The sequence below is a fragment of the Manduca sexta genome, chromosome 25 (genome assembly GCF_014839805.1).
Source record: "Manduca sexta isolate Smith_Timp_Sample1 chromosome 25, JHU_Msex_v1.0, whole genome shotgun sequence".
In the NCBI taxonomy this organism is placed as follows: Eukaryota; Metazoa; Arthropoda; class Insecta; order Lepidoptera; family Sphingidae; genus Manduca; species Manduca sexta.
The window spans coordinates 9,889,682-9,910,569 of record NC_051139.1 but is presented as its reverse complement, the minus strand read 5'-3'; the positions used below and the strand labels follow the sequence as shown (position 1 = coordinate 9,910,569).

Sequence of the window (20,888 nt, the reverse complement as noted above, 5' to 3'; positions counted from 1 at the left end):
TCCTTGTATATTTATTTATATAACTCTTGAGCCAGATCATTAAATCTAGATCACGTTGAACTCAAGCATGCCTTTAGCTCAAATACATTTTTGACTTAGAGATTACTAACATATTATGATTACCACAAATATATTTGTTAGAATATTAAATTGACATTTGTAACTTCAGTGTAATCGATTTATTGTATTAAAATTACAGATATATTGTGACCCTTTGAGCAGCCCACAATATATACCAAACAAACTGTATTACAATAGACTACAAATTAATTAAAATCTATTTTGTACTGTGCTCCGTTGTACAAAGTACTAATTGGTTAATTTAAACTCTTAATTTTAATGAAATCCTACAGCTGATCTCGCAAATTCGCAAATTACATCAAGTCTATATAAAATTAAAATGTCGCTACGCCGCGAACAGATAAACTAAACTTCAAACCGTGAGCAACTTTCTGAAGACATGAAACTAGAAAATTTAATATTCCTTGTGGCTTGTGCCGCGCCTCAGTAGCCGCTCCGGAACTTTCTCTAGTGAGATACAAAAAATACAAACCACTTTTTTCATTACTTTCAGACACTGATAGAAAAGTTTCGGAATATTGATTTTGTACAGATTTAAAAATAAGTTTAATACTTTAAGAATACTCGTGACTTGATCACAAATGACACAGGCAGACTACGGTGAGGTCAATGGACATCTGTCTACGTGGGAATATCACAAAGGAGGTATATTAACCGTATACGCAAATAGAGTATTATTTTACTGACCTTCCATTAAGACATTCAAAATAGCAAAAAAATCGGATTCCACCTCATAGATAGAATAGGGCTCCGGACCTGACCTAAACCAATATGTCCAATTCATAAAAAAAAAATACACTATAGTTTAGCTTAAACGGTGTGATGTAAGAGATTCCTAAATCATATTTTGTAGAAATCCAGCTAAATACCGACTGCACAGAAACAGAAATAGAGATTACCGCGAGGCTCGAGGCGTCACAGAGTTTGCAAGTATTACGTAGTATATAGTCGTATAGTATTTTACCAGGCAACCTCCCACTGGAAAAATTATATATTTTATCAATAAAAACCCAAGGAGACACGAGCTTGATCAGCGAATAGAAGGCAAAAACCTTTCGATCAACTTTTATTTACGCTCTGTAATATAAAAAGGAAACTTGTTGACAAACAAGCATGATTATTTAAAACTACACACGTAAACACCAGTTAGTGTCATAAAACATATTTTATGAAAATGAATACAAACTGATTTAATGTAAAATGGATATTTTCTACAAGAACCAGGGTTTAATTCGGTTCAATATTCCTATATTATTAACGTGAAGGCTTATCATGTCAAAACCACGTCAATAAGACATCACTAATAAATATTTGAATACCAAAAATACTATGAAACTTGCGTTTACAACTGGCTATGTGTTGCTCGCGGCTTCGCCCGTATAAAGTACCTTTCCCGCTATAAAAGTCACAAAAGCACTGTAGAAATTTATAGCGCCACCTGAACGACGTCAAGGCCATCCATTTAAAAAATATATTAAAAATTACATTATTTCCTATAAGAGAAAATTATCGGAATAAAAAATATCCTATCCAGATATAAATCCAGAATACGGTCTAGGTGTGTGCCAAATTTCATTCAAATCCATTCAGTTGTTGCGTTTACTTCTTACAAACATGCATTTTCATAAACTTTTGAATTTTTAATAAGATAATCAATACAAAACTTTTGTAATGTACGGTCCGGAATATGTGCGACATTTGTGACTGTTTTATGGACCATTATTGAACCTCAGTCAAAAGCCTGAAATTATCTCAAATTACAAGCGGTTAATTGTTACGAAACCGCGCGAAATCCACGCGCTTTGTTATACAATTGAAGCCTAGTGATTTGCAACTAGTCCACAAACCGGTAGCCGTAGTAAGTTTACATCGCTATGCGCCGCGTCCACAGTTCCCGCCCAATGACTAATTACTGCTTGTATATTTATTATGAACCACCTTTTAGACTCGTTATGATAAACAATAGAATCGGCTTAAAATTACAGATTTTATCCAAGCACGACAAAGTGCAAAGAACTATAAGGGGATCATAATAAATTGATTTGGATTAGTTTCACACCAAACAAAAGCTAAGAAAATTTCGTGTCTAACAAGTCGCCTGTGTCGTTATATCAGCTGATACGTTAGCACGAACCATTATGGCGAATATTGTACTATATGTAAGGTGGTCGCTATTCAACATAAATAAATTCCGTAACCAATATAATATTATTGGCGTTCAAATGTGGTCTCGTAAATATTGTGTCTAAATACACATAAATGCTTACCTTTAACAGCGATTTCAATGGTTTGCCAAAGTCAATGACATTGGCTCAATCACTAAAGTTAACCGTACAACACCGATCCTGGCCCGTTTTCAGTTAGGAGCAGTTAGTACGTACTCACACGCAAACGCGAACACGACAAAGGTAACGAACTTACCACCACGCTTCGGTACTGAAGCCCACTCGATTCGCCATTCCAAAGTTAACCACAATACCGATCACGTTTATATCGCCTTTGACGTTGACCATTTTTGAAACGTCTGACACTATAATCGTATTTAGTTCATTGTGTAAACTACATATGCATTTAGTGGTAAATTTTTCTATAAACTTTATATTGTTGGTAAAACTGAATTCCATGCAGATGCAGTATACTCCTACCGGGTGTAGAATAAACAAAGGATGATCACCGCAGCACTGGCAAGGTTCAGAATGACACTCCGCAAAATAAGCGCTACCTGTGTGCGCATAGCTGAACAAAATCACCAAACAGTTATGTGAGTGAGCTTCCGGGGGCGTCGGTTTATCGTTTATTTATTTAACCCGTTTCCACAATGATCAGATAAGGCGCAGTGGCACACTTCATGCGAAGTTTGCGCGGCCGCAAGCGTGCGCGCAAGCACGGGGCGCGGCAGTGGCTGCGACGGCGCGGCCTCTCACCCACTCGCTCTAGATCGTTCATCTAACCCATATATTTACTCATCGGTCCTGCATAAATAACACCACGCACCTTGTAATAGAACACCTTGTGATTGGATGCGACATTTATCGCGACACTATCTTGATTTGTCGGGCCAGAAAACGAACTAATGCTTCCCTTCGCAGGTCTTAAGAGAAAGACCGTTTGTTACTTGAATGTCTCTATAAAGTTTAATGTAGTTAGCACCGGAGAAACCGATAGTGATGCTATCACAACAAAATAAATTAAAACATGTACTCTCGTTATTGCAGGCACATTAGCGCAGAATTAAGATGGGATCTTAATTCTATATAAATTACGTTTGTGAGGATCTACATAAAGAAACTGATGTGATTTTAATATATTCACGTAAAGAGCAGCATAATTAGTCAATAAAATTTTACAATCTATAAATACAGCTCTCTAGTAAATAACACGTATGTTACTAATATTTGTAATTTATAATGGCCGATTACATAGTAGACATAGTAAAGCTAACAGCAAATATAATAGCCATACGAGTAGGAGGCTGCGTAGTATGACGTGGAGCACGGTCGCACCCAACACGCCAACACCGTGATTAAATTAAAACTGGTAATTATACAGGAGGTAAATGTGCGTACGGTAGGAGCACAATACGATAATAAATTGTAATTAAACTATCAGCTAACAGAGAAGATAATTCAATCAATCACAGATAATGACCGCTTGGTAAAAGATCCTTTTACATAGCGTGGTTATTATAGTTTACCGATAAATAAAGTTTTTGTCAGGGAATGAAACGCCAGTGGGCCGCAGAAAATCATTATCGTGGCGCGAGCCGGCGACATCAAAAATCAATTTGTTCTCTAGCCTGTATGCGCCTCGTTTATTTTTGCTTGTAGAATAATATCTCTTGTGGAGTATTATTTGTAAAAGTCAATTAATTATGAATAATTTACTTAACTAACAGCATCTCGAGGAACATCGAGCCGTTGCCCGCAGGTATCTTTCTGATTAAAGAACACGGTCAATTATAAATGACGTTTTATATCTTAATCAACTGCTGTATGATAAATTATCAAATCATTTTTATATGGTGTATGATATTGAAGATGATTAATTTAAAAACGGGCCGTGATAATAACATTGTTCATTTAATTAAACATTAAAATAATATTTAAGTTCATGGTGAATTTTTATTAAGGACAGCTCGTCGTAATGTGCAATCGCATCGCAAATCTAACTGGGTGTGATAATCCTGGTACTAGAATGTGTTCGTAAAATTAAAATTCATGCCCACAAAGGTGCTGTAGTGGAGTTGCAATTAATATGAAAATCTCTGGACAATATTTATGACACTGACACACGCGAAATTATTGCAGAGTTTAATATTTACTGACGGGCCGTATTTTACACGTCGAGCGGATTACGTGCGAAATATAAACGTAAACTGCGTTATCCAAATTTAATGGTCGGTATTTGACGCACGGTCATTTGCATTTCCTGAAAAGAGTCATTTGGATTGAAGCAATACCCGTTTATTATCGCCCGACAGGCGCTGGTCTCACCATCGCTAAACATATTTACGACGACAGTCTTTCGATTAGCCACTGTAATTCATTTATTAAATAAATAACCGATGCTAAAACTACAGCTTTTATATCAATAGCAGTGGATGTAATAAATTTTGACGTTTCCAATTCGGATCACAGGTCATGCAAATCAAAAACGTCACGAGCTGAATGTTCAATCGGCCTGCAACAAATCCAGAATCCATAATGCATTCTGTCAGTGCATTGCAAATGATCTGTCGGTAGTTTTGATCTGCTCTCTCAGAGATTATTTCCGTGTTTGCAGCTATTACCTTTCGCGTTCGGCACACGGCAGCGGGCGCGTGAAATATTGCCGAGGCTACGTTTACGTTTTGATATAATCCTTTCTGCTCTGAAATTATAACCCGTGAATAAACATTAAAGGGCGCGGTGGTGCGATGGTGCGGCAGGCTGTAATTCCGGAGTGGAAACGTCGTAAATAATTGTCGTGGCTTTCGCGTTAATTCCTCTCCAAGAGTGAAATCTATGCGACCCGCGTTGCGCACATGAAAAATTACTCGCGAGTTTGTAACCTGTTGCGCTTTTTGCTTGTACTTTTTTATTTGCTTTGATGCCAGGCCATTGCCTAAATAGCGAAGTAAAAAGTAATTCAAGTTTCACATCTGTTACCGCGCTCAAGATAAGTTTAATTTACTATGGCAGCCGCATTAAAATAAATGTGTATAAAAGCGAGCGCAGGAACGTACGAACGTAAGTCATTAGTACACACATACACGCACACTATGCAAATCTACACGAGACATGCGTTAAGCGTTGAAAAGCTTACATAGGCACGCGAGTATGTTGACGCCAACTGTCTCCTCACTCGTAGGAAGTCACAGCGGTAATTAAACATTCCACAGCCGCTCTTGATATTAACTCGTTTGAAAATTCTAACAATGTCGTTGTACCAGGACTTCCTGAGGAATCGTTATAATGTCTAACACGACACTGCGCAGTAACAACGTTGGTAATATTGTGTTATCAATTTGTCACCTTAGCGATACCTATCGCTTTGTACCTACACAGAACACTTCTTCCTTAATATTTATTTTTAAAGTTGAATTGAGGCATATTTTCGGTTTTTAATATCCACTAACCAAAGTTAAAGGAATATTGAAATAAAACTTTTTTCTCCCGACCTTTCGAAGAGATTGCAGTCTTCATGGTCACGGCGGGGAATAAGAAGAAAAACATTTATTACGGTCTTATAGAAGCGGTCCACTATTTTAAACATAAATAACGGTTTAAATATTTTCCATGTCCTCATGCTAAGCACACATCTTACCTTTCTCAGAAAAAGTCAGATACACAAAATCTATCCTATTTTTAACATAATAAAGTGATACCTGACTGCAACGCTAAACGCACAATATCCTCTCTCTACACAAAAACTGGACTCACAATATACACTGAATGCGATTTTTAATAGTAATCACTATAAGCGACTATACTTTCTCTTTTTCGCATAAAGGAGCAAAAACTGTCAACTTAAGAATAATGTTCGAAAGTCACCAGGTTTCAGTAACACCAGTTATAAAGTTCCCTTTGTTACACCCGACCGTTTAGCCATTCGAGCCGCGACTTCGGCGTTTAAACGAAGGCGTCGCTTATAAGTACAGGACCTCCTTGCTTCTCGGAAAATAATTTATAAGCACTTCTATCGAAGAAAGTGATATTAAAATATATTTATAATAATATAATATCAGCCTTCTTTTATATACTGTACCATTGCTGGACACGGGCCTCCTCTCCTCCTGAGAGGGATTTATATGTTTGCTAAGAATAATTGAACGCAAGTGAACATCATTAAATTGTATTATTAAATTATATTTGTGTTAAACAAAGTGAATATTTACAATCTTTTTTTATAAATATAAACATTCAAATGTGAAAGTTAAGACAATCGCTTAGAAGTAAATACTCCGAAATAGTGATGTTAAATATAATAAATAAAATTAGCATGGAATATTGCCGTATATTCCGTATATTGCCGTATATACCGAGCATGGAGATAATGAGAATACAAGAGATGGATACACATGAATGCTACTCTAATAACATAGTTAGAATTAACAATTTACGCTCGGGAGACAAAACAAAAAAGAAAACAAATAATTAATTTACATTTTCATCTCATGTCCCTAAACCATTACTTAAGTAGTTTCATTAATCATAAACTTGCAACTAGCATTCCGCAGACTTCTGAAACTATAAGGATTATTTCTTCAAATTGTGAGGAGCTTCAAGACACATTCGTTTTATTTTCATCAACGAGAATTGATAGCAAAATGAAAACAAGACCAATCTATAAAAATATATGTGTAATTATTCCGCGAAACTGTAAAATTGAATAATATTAATAAATTAATAGACAGATTTTGTTCGTATAATCATAGACAAACTTAATTAAAACTAGACTTTGTCGTCAAATAGACGTATGTTGTCTTATCTACATTATTGCTCTTAATTCCCATCTAGTTTCACACAGTCGCATCAATATACCGTTTAAGGCAGTGAGGAATAATGAATAGGGGCTTTTAGCTATATTACTGAGCAGGCGGCTGAACAAACGACTGTTATGACGAAATTAATGTCTCCGTCTAAGTGAGAGCTCATGTGGTTCACCTATCTTAACGACAAAGGGCCGGCACTTACAACTCGCGACTTAAAATTTTATCTTTATCACAGAACTTGCAGTCATAATTTTGATGTGCCTTCCCAAGTCAAGGATGTTAGATACAGTAATTAGTATAGTAATTAATCTTCAGAGCGTTAAATGCGACTATTCGTTTTTGAATAGGTAATTATAGTAGCATTTATTTTATAATTATTAATCAATTAATCCACATGTATTCGTTTATATAAACATGTTCTGTACTTCTATCTAATAATATATGTTTAATGAAATAAAACATAAATTTAAATAATTTCAATACTCCGAACATTAAAGGTAAGTACTTACCCCCCAAAATAAAAGATAAAAATCTTCAAACAATAGTAACATAAATACTTAGTCTGGCCATAAATACTGTTACACTTAATTATAAAAAAATATTACATTTGAATTTCGAATCTGTCATTTTTATACGATTGTTCATTGTGTTTTCTCATTTTGGCGCCAATACATTGTAAAATATTTTGCGATATTAAAATGGTGTGGGGTGATAAAGAGAACCGAATCGCTGTGATAGCATTACACAAAGTAGGTATGGAGCCAAATGCAATTTTTAAAACTCTCCATACACTTGGTATTAGTAAAATGTTTGTGTACCGGGCTATTAATAGGTACAATGAGACCTCCTCTGTTTGTGACAGAAAAGATCTGGCCGTCCACGTAGTGTTCGTACGAAAAAGGTGGTCAAAGCAGTAAGGGAAAGAATTCGAAGAAATCCTGTCCGAAAGCAAAAGATTTTATCTCGGGAAATGAAGATAGCACCTAGAACCATGTCGCGTATTTTAAAAGATGACTTAGGACTTGCAGCCTATAAGAGACGCACTGGCCATTTCTTAACTGATAATTTAAAGAAGAATAGGGTGGTAAAATCGAAACAACTACTGAAGCGGTACGCAAAGGGAGGTCACAGAAAAATTTTGTTTACGGATGAGAAAATTTTTACAATTGAGCAACATTTTAACAAACAAAATGACCGTATTTATGCTCAAAGCTCTAAGGAAGCTTCCCAATTAGTCGACAGAGTGCAACGTGGACATTATCCGACTTCAGTGATGGTTTGGTGGGGTGTTAGCTATGAAGGAGTGACTGAGCCATATTTTTGTGAAAAGGTATCAAAACATCGGCACAAGTGTATCAAGATACCATTCTTGAGAAGGTAGTTAAGCCCCTTAACATCACCATGTTCAATAACCAAGTATGGTCCTTCCAGCAAGACTCGGCGCCGGGTCATAAAGCTCGGTCCACGCAGTCTTGGTTGGAATCGAACGTTTCGGACTTCATCAGAGCTGAAGACTGGCCGTCGTCTAGTCCCGATCTTAATCCGCTGGATTATGATTTGTGGTCAGTTTTAGAGAGTACAGCTTGCTCTAAACGCCATGATAATTTGAGTCCCTAAAACAATCTATACGATTGGCAGTGAAGAATTTTCCCATGGAAAGAGTGCGTGCTTCTATTGATAACTGGCCTCATCGTTTAAAGGACTGTATTGCAGCCAATGGAGACCACTTCGAATAAGCTTTTATATTTTTAATTGTTTTATATTTATGTATTAAACTGACACACTGTAAAAGTAATAAATGTTATTTGCAGTTAACAATTTTCTTTTTTCTTTATTACAATATTTATGGCAAGACTAGGTATAAGATTACATTCACCATTGATAAATATGAATTCCGAATCTATATATAGTCACAAAAAACATTGTTTGGATAAATCGAAGTCTTTATAAATAACTATTGAAATACGTTCGGAAAAGACTTGACATTCACTTTCCTTTGATCCTCAAACAAAGTAACGGCTTTAAAATTTAAAGTGGACCGCTTTTATGAAGCAGACACAGATAAGCGGAATTAATAAAGGAAAGTAAGGGTGAATACTGATAAGGAAATAAGGGTTAGATAATGAAATTCGAGAAAATATTTTATAGCGTCTATAGACCTAACTGTAGGTACTTAATTAAATTGTATGCGATTAACTCGTTTTACACGCAGTCATCCGCATGGAACTCAAAAATCAATGAATTCGTAATTTATCACCAACATACAGCCTCTCAGTTTTATTATACATACTTTTGTACCTAAATGTATATATTATACAAGTTTAGTTTATACACGTTACAAAATATAAATCAAATAAAATAATTACGGTGAATATAATTTTTAAATTCAAATTTCATCATAAATGCATACATACATACATACATAGTATCACGCCTTTATCCCATAGGGGTAGGCAGAGACTATAGATTGCCACTTTGCACGGTCCTGGCATACTTCTCGCGCTTCCTCAACCTTCATTAATCCTTTCATGCATTCCGTCCGGTTCCGGGTACTTTTGACCTGGCCTTTACTGAGAATGTCAGATATCTGACATTCGAAGGTTCGGTGCGATCGACCCCAACCGGCTCTTCCATCCACATTCGCCTTGCGAATGTGGATGGAGTGAGAAAGGAGGCGAATGTGGCATCATAAATGATATTACATAAATTCGAATTTGACTTTATTTTAAAACGCGTTAAATTCATAGACATGCAAAAACTTTATTTCTATGAACGTTATTTACTAAGCTTTAATAATGTCCTCATAAAATACGTCCCAACTAAAATCCTAATGAAAGTTATATTAAAACGCAAGTGCTGGCTTATCCGTGAACAAACGGCGTACCTACCTTAGATTCACGAATTTATGATGTCATAGGGTATTCATTCTCAATTTCACTTCTCAGGTATAATACATTTTTATATCAAATAATATTTAACTAAGTTTCATACTTGAAACGTCTTAATGCAATTGTATTCAATATTAATTCTGTCTATTGACTTGTCTTCCATCTCTAATGCTACAACATGCACACATACATCTGGTGAAGTTAGGTACGAAAACCTGGGTTAAAAATAATGTATATACCACTCTTCGCCATGTAAATTATACACAATATACATGCGTATAAAAATAATAGCTATAAATAAACGAAGTTATATCTCTATTAGTCCAAGAATACTACGGGAAAGTAGCAAAGACCTATAGAGCTTGCTATAATTTTGCATAATTTCTATAGGCATTATTATTTTACTGCATTGGTGGCGTAGTTGTACTGCATGTCCGGTACGACAGCGCTCTGATGTCCTGGGTTCGAATCTCGGATCGGGCAAAGTTATATTTGGGTTTTATTGTTCAGTATTAGCCCGGAGTCTGGAATTAGTGCCCCATATGGCTATAGGCTCGCCCCCTATCACATCATGGGACGGAACACACTTGGCGAAACGTGGGGGCCCTACTTGCGCCTCTGCATACCCCTGCGAGGATAAAAGCGCGATGGTGTGTGTGTATTCTTTTTTGAATCTGAAATCAGTAATGAATGTCTAAGCTCATAAAACGTTTTATCCTACATTATTAAATATAAAAGCTCTTTCAAGAATCTTTAGTAAGTACCGAATGTTAACAATTTATGTTCGTTATTTATTCTTAGACGATTTATCTATTGTTTATTACAGTAATCCAGCTTTTTATAGTGATGTATGTAAAAACAAGTCAGTCATATAAATGTCAGATCAAACTCGCCCACTTTAGCAAATGAACCACTGAAAAGCTTAGTAACGAAATATTAATATTTTGCTAGATCTAATTCTATCGTAATCGGAAAGTTTACGCCGAAATAAAACGCACATTTAAGAGAACAGTATAATATAAGAAGAAAATGTATTATTATAAAAAGTATTAGATATGTTAACAATACGATGCAACATTAGAAATATATAGTTTGAATTACAAGTATATCACATTGAAGGTAACTATAAATAGTAGGTAAAGGTATTTAAGAACAAAAGTCTTTTGTGGCATGAGTTTTATTTATATTATTGATTATTTGAAATTTTGCTATATTTGAATGTATTTGAGAGTTAATGTATTATACATTATTTTATATATAAACAGAAACACTATTTAATAAGTGTCATTACTGGCACATGATAAGAATAGATATGGTACCAGTTTCAGTATTATTTTGTTGCAGTCTCGTTTGTTCGATTTGAAATAGAAAACAACAGTGACTCGAGGCTCTGAAATATCTTTTGATCGTCCGACTTTAGTATTAAGAATTTATTTAGCAAGTGCCTTGTATATCTCTAGAGTCCGGACTTTTGATACTGTTTCGTAGTAATTACCTTAACAAATTACTTTAATTTGTTTAGAAAGAACATAAAAATCAGTAAATTATTAAGTACCGATGGTTACATAATGATTCGTCCACTCGATCTAAATAGTATTAGAACCTATTTTAAAAATGGATTATTGAGTAATTTATAGTCATTCTTATACATTATTTTGATTTTGTTTTTAAACAAATAATTCCATTTTGTTTATCCCTAACAATTGTTATGAAAATACTGTGAAAACCAAAATCCGAAAATCCCAGTCGTGTAAAAATGTAGCGAGTCTAAAAGGTAACAACATAACATAGGTAATATTATATCTTAGATAATGACTATAACACATTATATAAATTAAAATTATTTAGGAACCTACGTTCAAAAAGTTATAAGAAACGTCACAAGATCACTAAACAAAGGCTGTTGACAAAAATTCTACAGAATAAATATATTTCTGTTAATCAAAGGAACGATATTACTGGCACAAAATTGCAAATAGATTTTAAGGGCATACTAGTCGAGCTAAATTATCCGGTGTGCAAGCGCGCAATCCGTGTGACGTGATACTCATTCCTTGCGAGGGAGGTATCACATCTCGATCACTCACGCGAAGGCGGTGTATGCAGCCCACAAACCCAGCCACTGATGTTCCCGATAACCTGCGCACACCAATCGTATCAGATCCTCTATTGTTAACAGTCAATATTATGAAATGTGCCCGTAGATGGGACCGAGATGAACTTTATGCGTAATGAGACATGATTTCTAATTGATTCAATAGAAAAACACGAATAGTGATTTATTTTTTTAAAGGTAACTTCATTCTAACTTGATAATCAGAATCGTTCCTTATTATTGAAACTAAAGTTTAGTTCTACATATCTATTTGTTTAAAACATAGATAGGAGCGAACCTTTAATTAAAAAAATATCACTTACTTCGTAACGTTTGCAGGCGGCTGACCGATGTAGATGAACGGGTCTACGTCTAATGAATTCATGCGGCCCTGAGCCGACCCTTCGACTACCGTTGATCCCACCTTTAATACAGCATCTTTCTTGTACCTCTTCGCTGATATCTTAAATCTACCATCCGTTCTTATTTTACCAGATCGCAATTCCAAGGGGCCGCCTCCAACATCAAAACGCAATACAGTTTTATTATCGACAAAACCAAGCCATAAATGGTCCCTCATCCCGGAAGCACTCACTAAGGCTCCTCTACCGCACACAATAGAAACCTCCGCCCATATATCAAATCGCTTAGCTGATAATGTAGTACGAGCCGTCATCCCCGCTTGGCCATCAAACAGAGGCAGATCGTACATGTTGGGTCTTATTTCTTCTTCATATTCCTCGTAACTGTATTCTTCAATCTCATTAATTAAATAGTCAGTTTCATCATCATATGGTATAGTTTCAGGTTTACTAATTGTTTTAGCAACGCAATTAGAAATCGACTCGTTATTTGACATATGAGAAACAGTGTAGGTCTTCTCTGTGAATCAAATCCCAAAAGTTTTAATATTAATATTAAAAAGAAGTTTACTATACTAATATCTAGCTCTCTAATTCTAGCGATACCCAATCGGTGGAAGAATATCGATGCAAGTCAACTCTGGTTCAGGACTGTCGGGTTTGCCGCTGTCACTCGTGTCTACTGATACGTCTGTATACTGCAAGGAATTCGAGCTTTGGAACTTTATGTGTTCGAGATCTTTGATGGAAGTTTTTTCGGGTTCACGGGAATTAGCATTACGAATGGCACTCGCTGATCTACCAGAGCGACTACCTCGTCGGACATGTGGTGCCTCCTCACTGCAAGGTCCGAATGCTTGGACTACCACGTCAGACTGGGTCCTGCATGCGTGTGTGCGGAGATGGCAAGCGGAAAGGTAAGTGCGACCGTCACTGCCGCAAACTGAAGGCGCTTCATTTGGCGGACATTCCGTAGTACTGCAGTCGCATGTAGCAAGACCGCTGCGCACGATACAGTGAGCGCCGAAATAACACGTCATGTGGTCGCAATTTGTCGCTGGTAGTTGAGTTGATTCCGCTATTGAGAAAAGATTGCTGTTAGTTCACAATATATAAGAAAATATTTTTTTTTCTTTTATTAATACGATACTGACTTCTAGACTTCGAAATTCGTTATTTATTGGTACTTACGGTCGAAACATCCGTTCGGTCCAAGGGTATGTTCGTGGTTAGAACACACGGTGCATTTCTGTCCCTGGATGCCAGGTTTACAAACACAACGCCCGGTCATTTGTTCACAATCCTCTCGCACTGAACCGAACGCTGAACAACCGCATGCTGTTGATAAGAAATAATAATAAGCACTGACATAAATCACGCCTTAATAAAATATTAAAATATATAATTTACAGTTACTGCTAGTACTTTAGAGATGTGCATATTATGCTTATAGGGGTTAGTATCAGTTATATTTTTATATAGGCGAGGCCTATGTTCACTAGTGGTCGTCTTGTGGCTGATAATGATGTTAATAGTTACCTAACTATATAAATTTATCGTGCTAAAATTATTTTTAAAATTGAACTTCGTAGTTGATCATGTTGACCATTGAACCAATGCCTACTGTTCCACTCTTATTAATTTATTTATTATATTCCACAAGCACATAGATAACGATAGTGCTACTGACGTATGCATCCAGTGTGCGGGTTCCCGATCCTCGGCAGCCCCCAGTAGCCGGGCTCGCAGCGGTCGCACTTGGGCCCGCCGACGCCCGGCCGGCACGAGCACTGGCCCGCCTCGTCGCACGCCTCGTGCACGGCGCCGAGGCGGTGACAGCCGCACTGCGAGGGACAGCCCGCGCCGCCCGGCCCGCGCGCCGCCGACACCCCGTCCGCGCAGCACCCGTGCCATGACTCCTGGCAGCCTTTGCGCTCCATCACTGATTTGTCTAAATATTTATTGATCAGTAGTTGATGTATCTCCGCTTAACCCTTCAGAGATAAGTGCGGTATGTTATCGAACATAATTCATGAATACCATAGTCAGTATAGTTTAGGAAATGAATTACTAATAAGCATACGTGTATATAGAACGCTCATAATTCATTAAGGTTATTTCCTAAAGTATGTCTGTTATGCTAATTACCGCAATGGTGACCCGCATTTTTATTAGCTATTTAAAACTTCTCCCGAAATAGAACTACAACATAGTAAGTAATAAATTGCAACGAGAAATCACTCTTGTTTTTTTTTTACTAAAAAAGACACAAAGACAACTATAGAAGGAATTTTAAAGTTAGTTAAAAATAGCAATTTAAAGTTTAAATTGAATGGCTTACCTTTTCTGCAACATCTAGCAGCTTTAGCAGTGTGATGACAGTAACTGCCGACGGGACAGTCTTTGCGATGAGGACCTCCGCCGCAATCCAACGGCTTCCCATCCGGGTCGGTTAAAGGCTCATCATCACCACACGGTCTGAACTGCAAGTCATAAGTATTTCATCATGATCATAAAAGTATTATCTACAATTTTGACGCACTATATACCCTTGTTTAGGGTATAACTCAACTAGAACATCATATCATGTCCATGGATTCCAAATAAACTGATTCTTAATTTTATAATAGTACTTATCATTTAATTTTTATTAACATAATTAATGGCACCTCTAGTCCACGACATAAAGCCAGAGGTCGTAGTCTCAAATCCTCCTGCCGCCGGCACGCCTCTAACTTCATGTGACACAGCGTTGGGTATAACCTCAAGTCAGACGCGCATACTGGAGTGGATGTATGGGCGGCGGCGGCTGCTGCGCAATCGAATAGGCACGCGCATCTAAAAACAATAACTTTATTTTGTTTGATTTTGGTATAATAACTTCTGAGCAATGAATAGTAATATCTAGGTGTTGCATATGACTTTGCGCTGATGAAAAACGGAAAGGTTTCCAACGTAGCCACATCACTGTAACGATTCATCGCACCGCATGCACGGTACCAGTGCCATCTATTTAAAAAATCTATTATTTCCCATTTAAATAAAAAAGTAGCCTATATGTTAATCCAGGACTTGGTCTACCCGTGTGCCAAACTACTATATCCAATTCTGCTCAGCTGGGTTTGGTTCTAGCAAACATTCAAAAATGTCAAAATTTTTGCCTTAATTAGTATGAAATGAAAAAAGAAGTACAAAAATTAAGAATTACGATAAGATAAGTAAATAATAAGGCTTTATATTATGGCACATTTCCGAGCCCAAACACGACTCGCAGTTCTTTTACATGTTGGCAACGAGCTCCCGATTTTTTTAATATTTTCAGTTCACACAGGCTGGTCGTTCATCAAATATGTATAAGAATAGTTGCTATATCCGATCAAAAATAATCAATTTTTTCACCATCTTACCTAGGTTGTCCGTTAGAGTCGACGGCGCACGTGGCTTCAAAGGCGCATTGAACGCGCGCGCACACCGCCGTGCCCGAACTTGCGTTCTCTGCCGACTCGTCCTCCGACTTAATCTCATTGTTAAGATCTACCACGCGCATTGTCTTGTTTGTACCTTAAGAAATTAAAAAAAAAAAAAAGTTATATCTCTTGGTGAACGGTCGAAGTAAAACCCTGATTCCTAATAAATAGGTAAAAATCTTCAGTAGGTAGTACTTATTATGCAAAATATTTTCTTGTAAACAGAACAAAATGTTACTTATTGTTAACATACTATTTTTAGTATAGAAGAATGTAGAGCTACATACCTGAAGTGGTATTATCAGTTTGTGTTTCAGTGCACTCGCCGTAATACGCTACGCGGATTGGTGGTTCCCCGCGCATTCGCGCCTCGCACGCAGCTTTCAGTAGCGCGCACTCGTGCTGGTAGGTGCGCGCTCCCGTGGAGCACACTGGCTCGCGCGCCGCGGCTGCGCACGGCGCTGCGCATGCGCACGCGCCACGCGCACACCACGTACCGGCCGGACACTGTACGCCAGCGCAAGATTCTGCAACACATCAGATACCCATCAATAGTATCATGATTCGTGTTGTCAATTATCTACTAAATAAACTTCTTGACAATATTAATTTACTTTAATAATTTATATTTTTAATTTCTGATCTATGCCGAAGCAAAATAATATTATCAGTCATACGAACAGGATCGCTTATTAAAAATGTACATAACTTATACCCAATCACTCACCACATGAACCCATGTGCTTGACGTAAAGTCGTCTCTTTTCCCGACACGCGACGTCACGCAAGGCACAAACACTACTGTAAGTCTTGTTATCGTTACCGCAAACCTCTTCAGTTTCCTATAAATTAAAGCCATGGTTGATTCTGCTTATAACAATTAAATATTCTATTATTTTTATACATACAGTGCCTTCCTCGCAGTGCTTTGGACAAACACAACTCGCTTCAGAAATTCCGTCGCTCTCACAAACGGCATAAAACTCACACTTTTTATTCTCACAGCCGTCTGTAACGAAGGATAAAGTATTTTAAATATTATGTAGCCAAGAGCGATACAAGTAAAAGTTTGGCTCAAAATATTTTGATAATTCTTAATCAGTCTGTTCCTGAAAATAATGTGCTTTCGCCAGTTTTTGTAAGGTTATTGATTTTAGAAGGGAACAAGATTATAAAACTTACATAGTAGGTACCCTTACATATCGATCTTAACTGCTAAAACCATTTTGAGAACATGCGCCTTGACAAACTGACATGGAACAAAATAAACATATATTTATACCGAATACTAATCACTTACTACAAGGCCCGTCATAAAGCACTTGCACGTCTCGTCGATGCCGGCACGCCTCTAACTGCAGCTTGCAGCGGTTGCCGTAGGAGATGCCGTCGGAGCCGCACACGGGCGCGAACTCGTTGGAGCAGCGCGGACAGCGGCACACGCCGCGCCCGCCCGCCGCCACGCACTCACCGCCGTGCGGGCACACGCGGTCCGCGCACACGCCGTTTGAACCTTCAGTTTTGACGACTCAGAATTAGGGCTTTAAATTGGTACTTAATTTAATTCTTTAATCGTATTTATTGCCGTTTTAGGAGGGGCTCAATAATTTATTTTTGCAAATCAACGAGCATGCCGTTCCCCTGATGGTAAGCGATATGAAGCAGTAGCAACACCATCTATGTGAGATGAAAATTAATTAATCCACTGCGGTCGTCTCTCCGAGGCATAAGATGTTAAGTCTCGTAATGCCCAGTAATTACACTGGCTACACTATCCTTGAAACTAGAACACAACAGTGCATGCACACTGCTGTTGCTAGTACGTATTGACAGTTTGAGTTCGGACAGCGCAGCATTACACGTAACTAGCTTTTGTCTTGAGGTCCGCCCGCGTCATAAAGTTTACTTACAATAAATATTTACCACGGATAAAAAGTACAGCATGATATTAAGAACTCCGGAGTAATATAGCTTTCTGTTAGTGAAAAAAGTTTTAAAATCAGTTTAATAGTTCTTAAGATTAACGCGTTCAAACAAAAAAACTCTTCAGCTTTATAATATTAGTACAGAAGTAATAAAAAATACATATTAGGCTGCATTGTAATCGTAGATTCAAGCTGATTGGTCATGCATGGTTCAGTAGAAGACGCAAGCTAAAAGTAAACAACTATAATTTGAATAAGGTACCACAGGCGCCAGCGTGCAGCACTCGTAGTTCCCTGCCGAGCTGGCAGGCGGCCCGGCGCAGTTCGCACTCGCTGTCGTGCGTGCGCGAGTCGGAACCGCACACGGGTCGCAGCACAGGCTCGCACGGTGGCGGGCACGCGCACACCGCACCGCCGCCCTCCACGCGACACTCCGCTCCGTGCCGACACTCCACCTCGGCGCACGGATTCACACCTACATAACGGTATAGTAAACAAATATACGCAGTACTATTAAGTAAAGTTTCAAAAATCCTAACCAAGACTTGCCTCACCCTTAACTTACTAAGATACCATACGGTGATCTTTGATCTTACAAAACGCTTGACTAGTAAAGAAGTTAATAAAATTGAATTATTCCACTTACCCGAACTGCACTGTCCTTTGAATATGATTTTCAATTGTTTCCTAGCGCGACAACTCTCGCGGTGCATTTGGCATTCGTTGGAGTAGGTCTTTCCATCAGAGGCGCAGACAGGAGAGAACTCAAGTGGACACGGTTCCGCACACCGACACGACGGAGCACGTCGTTCGTCTAACTGGCAGACTTCAGGATCGGGGCAAGTCACCCCCGCACACGGATCTACAAGATTATTTTTATATAGATCAACAAATAAAAGTAGGATAAAAGGACTGTGATAGATGCACAATAAAAATTATGGGTGTAGGTATATTATAAGGCTTTATAAATAAATTATATGAATGCTAATACGTACCACACTTGCCGTAGTATTTGAAAGTTATATTCGTGTTGGAGTCGCAGGCGGCCCTGCGCATCTCACACTCGCCGGGATAGTCGCGCGCGTCGCTTGCACATAGTGGCCTTGAGCCTTCGTGGTCTCCGTAGCTGGGACAGGACGTCGGACACTCGCAGTTGTAGGAGCGACCGTCTGGCGTCGGTCGACAGAGCGCACCAGGACCACACGTAGCACCGCGGCACGGGTCCGGCACATCTGCGGCAAACGTGGGTAACCATATTGTGCAATGTAATATAAAACATGTGACGGCCATATCATTATAAAAAAAAACTAAACAATTCCTGAATTGAATTTCCTGGAATTTACTTTCCACGCATACCTACCACCAAGACACCATATGAACTGATGAAATGGGCCTCTACATTGGAATCTACTACATAAAAATATAGTTATTAACTCATAACAATTACTCTCATGAGGAATATTTCAAGGTATATATTTAGCAGATTCAGTAATTATATTTACCACTCGGGAAAAGATAGCAGCATTCTGCGGCTACTATTAGCAGACACAGTATGGTCAGACGTCCTGTTACCATCGTCTGGGTGTCGTCCAGCACCGATGCCTCCTGCCTCCCACCATGACACATTCTGCATTCATTTCATTGTTTTCTACTTAAAGAAAAACATTATTACACGCCGTAGTAGTTACGAAAGTGAAGTCTAATATAATTTAATCCACAACCTAAAACCATAATATTTTCTCCAAGACCTTACTATGGTTTTACAATTATTTTAAATTTTGTGATTAGTGAATAAAATCTCTTCAGTGTTCATATTTACTTCTCTTTTACAAGTCCCTATAATTAGCAGATATGTAGGTATATAAAGTAACAGTCGATAGGTAATTAAGTTGGTACTTTTTAAAAAATTCTGATATATCTCTGCATATAAGAACGGATAAACAAGGTTACATAAGTTGTACCTATGTCCTTAAAGCCGCCAATTATTTTTCTTTAATACAGATTTACGTAGTCCAGTTATTTATCTCCTAAACAATTTCCACGAATGTGATACTTTGTCGTTAAATATAAAAATAGCACACAATTATATGAAACGGAAAATTCACCCAGCAAGTACCTATAATCCAGATCAATAACAACATCAAGGTATTGTTTACTAAATTAATTATGTAGCACCATTCTTCAAAAAATCAAGAAACAACTAACCGTAATTTTTATTTCTTATGAATACCACTAGTAGCGCACGTGTAAATGATCGCTCATATTATAAATACGGTGAAAAAATAAACGCAAAGCAACCAAGTAGAATATAACTTGTATATGAGTGCTAAACCGAGACGCAGAAAGCCCGGAGGGTTACTGAAGGTAAATTCACTGAATGAAATAATTCCGAACATGCGCAATGCGCACAACTTCTCTACAAAAAAGTATATCTAGTATCCCTAGGTACACACATACCTAACTAGTCTGCGCCCTATACTGTTGACCTGTACCGTTTATTCTTTGCTCAACCGACCTACATTTTATTTCGAGCGTCCACCGGCAGCATCTACCTAACTTAATAAATATCGTTTTTTTAGAAAAGACTTAATTATAATAAAAAATATTATTACTAATCATGTTTTTTTAGTTAGTATGGCAGCGTATGTGAGCTTTGCACTGGGGTTTCTGAGTTCAAATGCCCAGAGGCTTGACATCAAATAGGCGGTTTTTCATAGTAACTAAGTAATTTTGCATTCTTCAAAAAATCTGTTGTACTGACCCCACTTTACAGCGACGTAAGGCTTCTCTTAATTCACTGTAGTATTAATCGTGCAATTCGTTAATGGTGCATCTACACCAACGTTCGACTACATACATAATCTATTACATATCTGACAGATTACACCCTATTTACTTACCTATTTTGCTGGACAATTGCAATTATTGTCAGGTATGAAGATGTGTCATGAAGATGAACACATTGGCATGCTATGCAGTGCTCTGCCATCAGGCAAAGGACTTGCTTCTCAACGATCAGATATAACTGGTGAGTAATTGGTAATGGTAAACAATTTATTTTAAGTAACATTAAATATTATGAAACCAAAATGTCATG

General features: G+C 37.7%; 1 protein-coding gene across 1 annotated transcript; it reads right to left on the bottom strand.

Moving 5' to 3' along the window:
- Positions 1 to 11,873: 11,873 nt before the first annotated feature.
- On the bottom strand, positions 11,874 to 20,156 carry LOC119188322 (agrin-like). The gene is made up of 17 exons (XM_037442596.1): positions 19,997 to 20,156; positions 19,294 to 19,439; positions 18,787 to 19,023; positions 18,438 to 18,653; positions 18,054 to 18,266; positions 17,167 to 17,379; positions 16,775 to 16,875; positions 16,594 to 16,708; positions 16,154 to 16,393; positions 15,807 to 15,960; positions 15,069 to 15,237; positions 14,741 to 14,882; positions 14,090 to 14,350; positions 13,591 to 13,737; positions 13,214 to 13,477; positions 12,361 to 12,919; positions 11,874 to 12,081 (listed from the first exon to the last, which is right to left on the bottom strand). The coding sequence occupies exons 2-17, from the start codon at positions 19,415 to 19,417 to the stop codon at positions 11,925 to 11,927; spliced, it is 3,312 nt and encodes a 1,103-aa protein (XP_037298493.1). The 5' UTR covers positions 19,418 to 19,439; positions 19,997 to 20,156; the 3' UTR covers positions 11,874 to 11,924.
- Between the last annotated feature and the right edge of the window lie 732 nt (positions 20,157 to 20,888).

Coding starts and splice junctions, on each gene's coding strand:
- LOC119188322 (XM_037442596.1), bottom strand. CDS start 19,417: ATGTGTCATGGTGGGAGGCAGGAGGCATCGGTGCTGGACGACACCCAG. Junction 14,351..14,740: donor TGCTAGATGTTGCAGAAAAG/GTAAGCCATTCA, acceptor ATAAATATTTAG/ACAAATCAGTGATGGAGCGC. Junction 12,920..13,213: donor GGCACCACATGTCCGACGAG/GTAGTCGCTCTG, acceptor TTTGATTCACAG/AGAAGACCTACACTGTTTCT.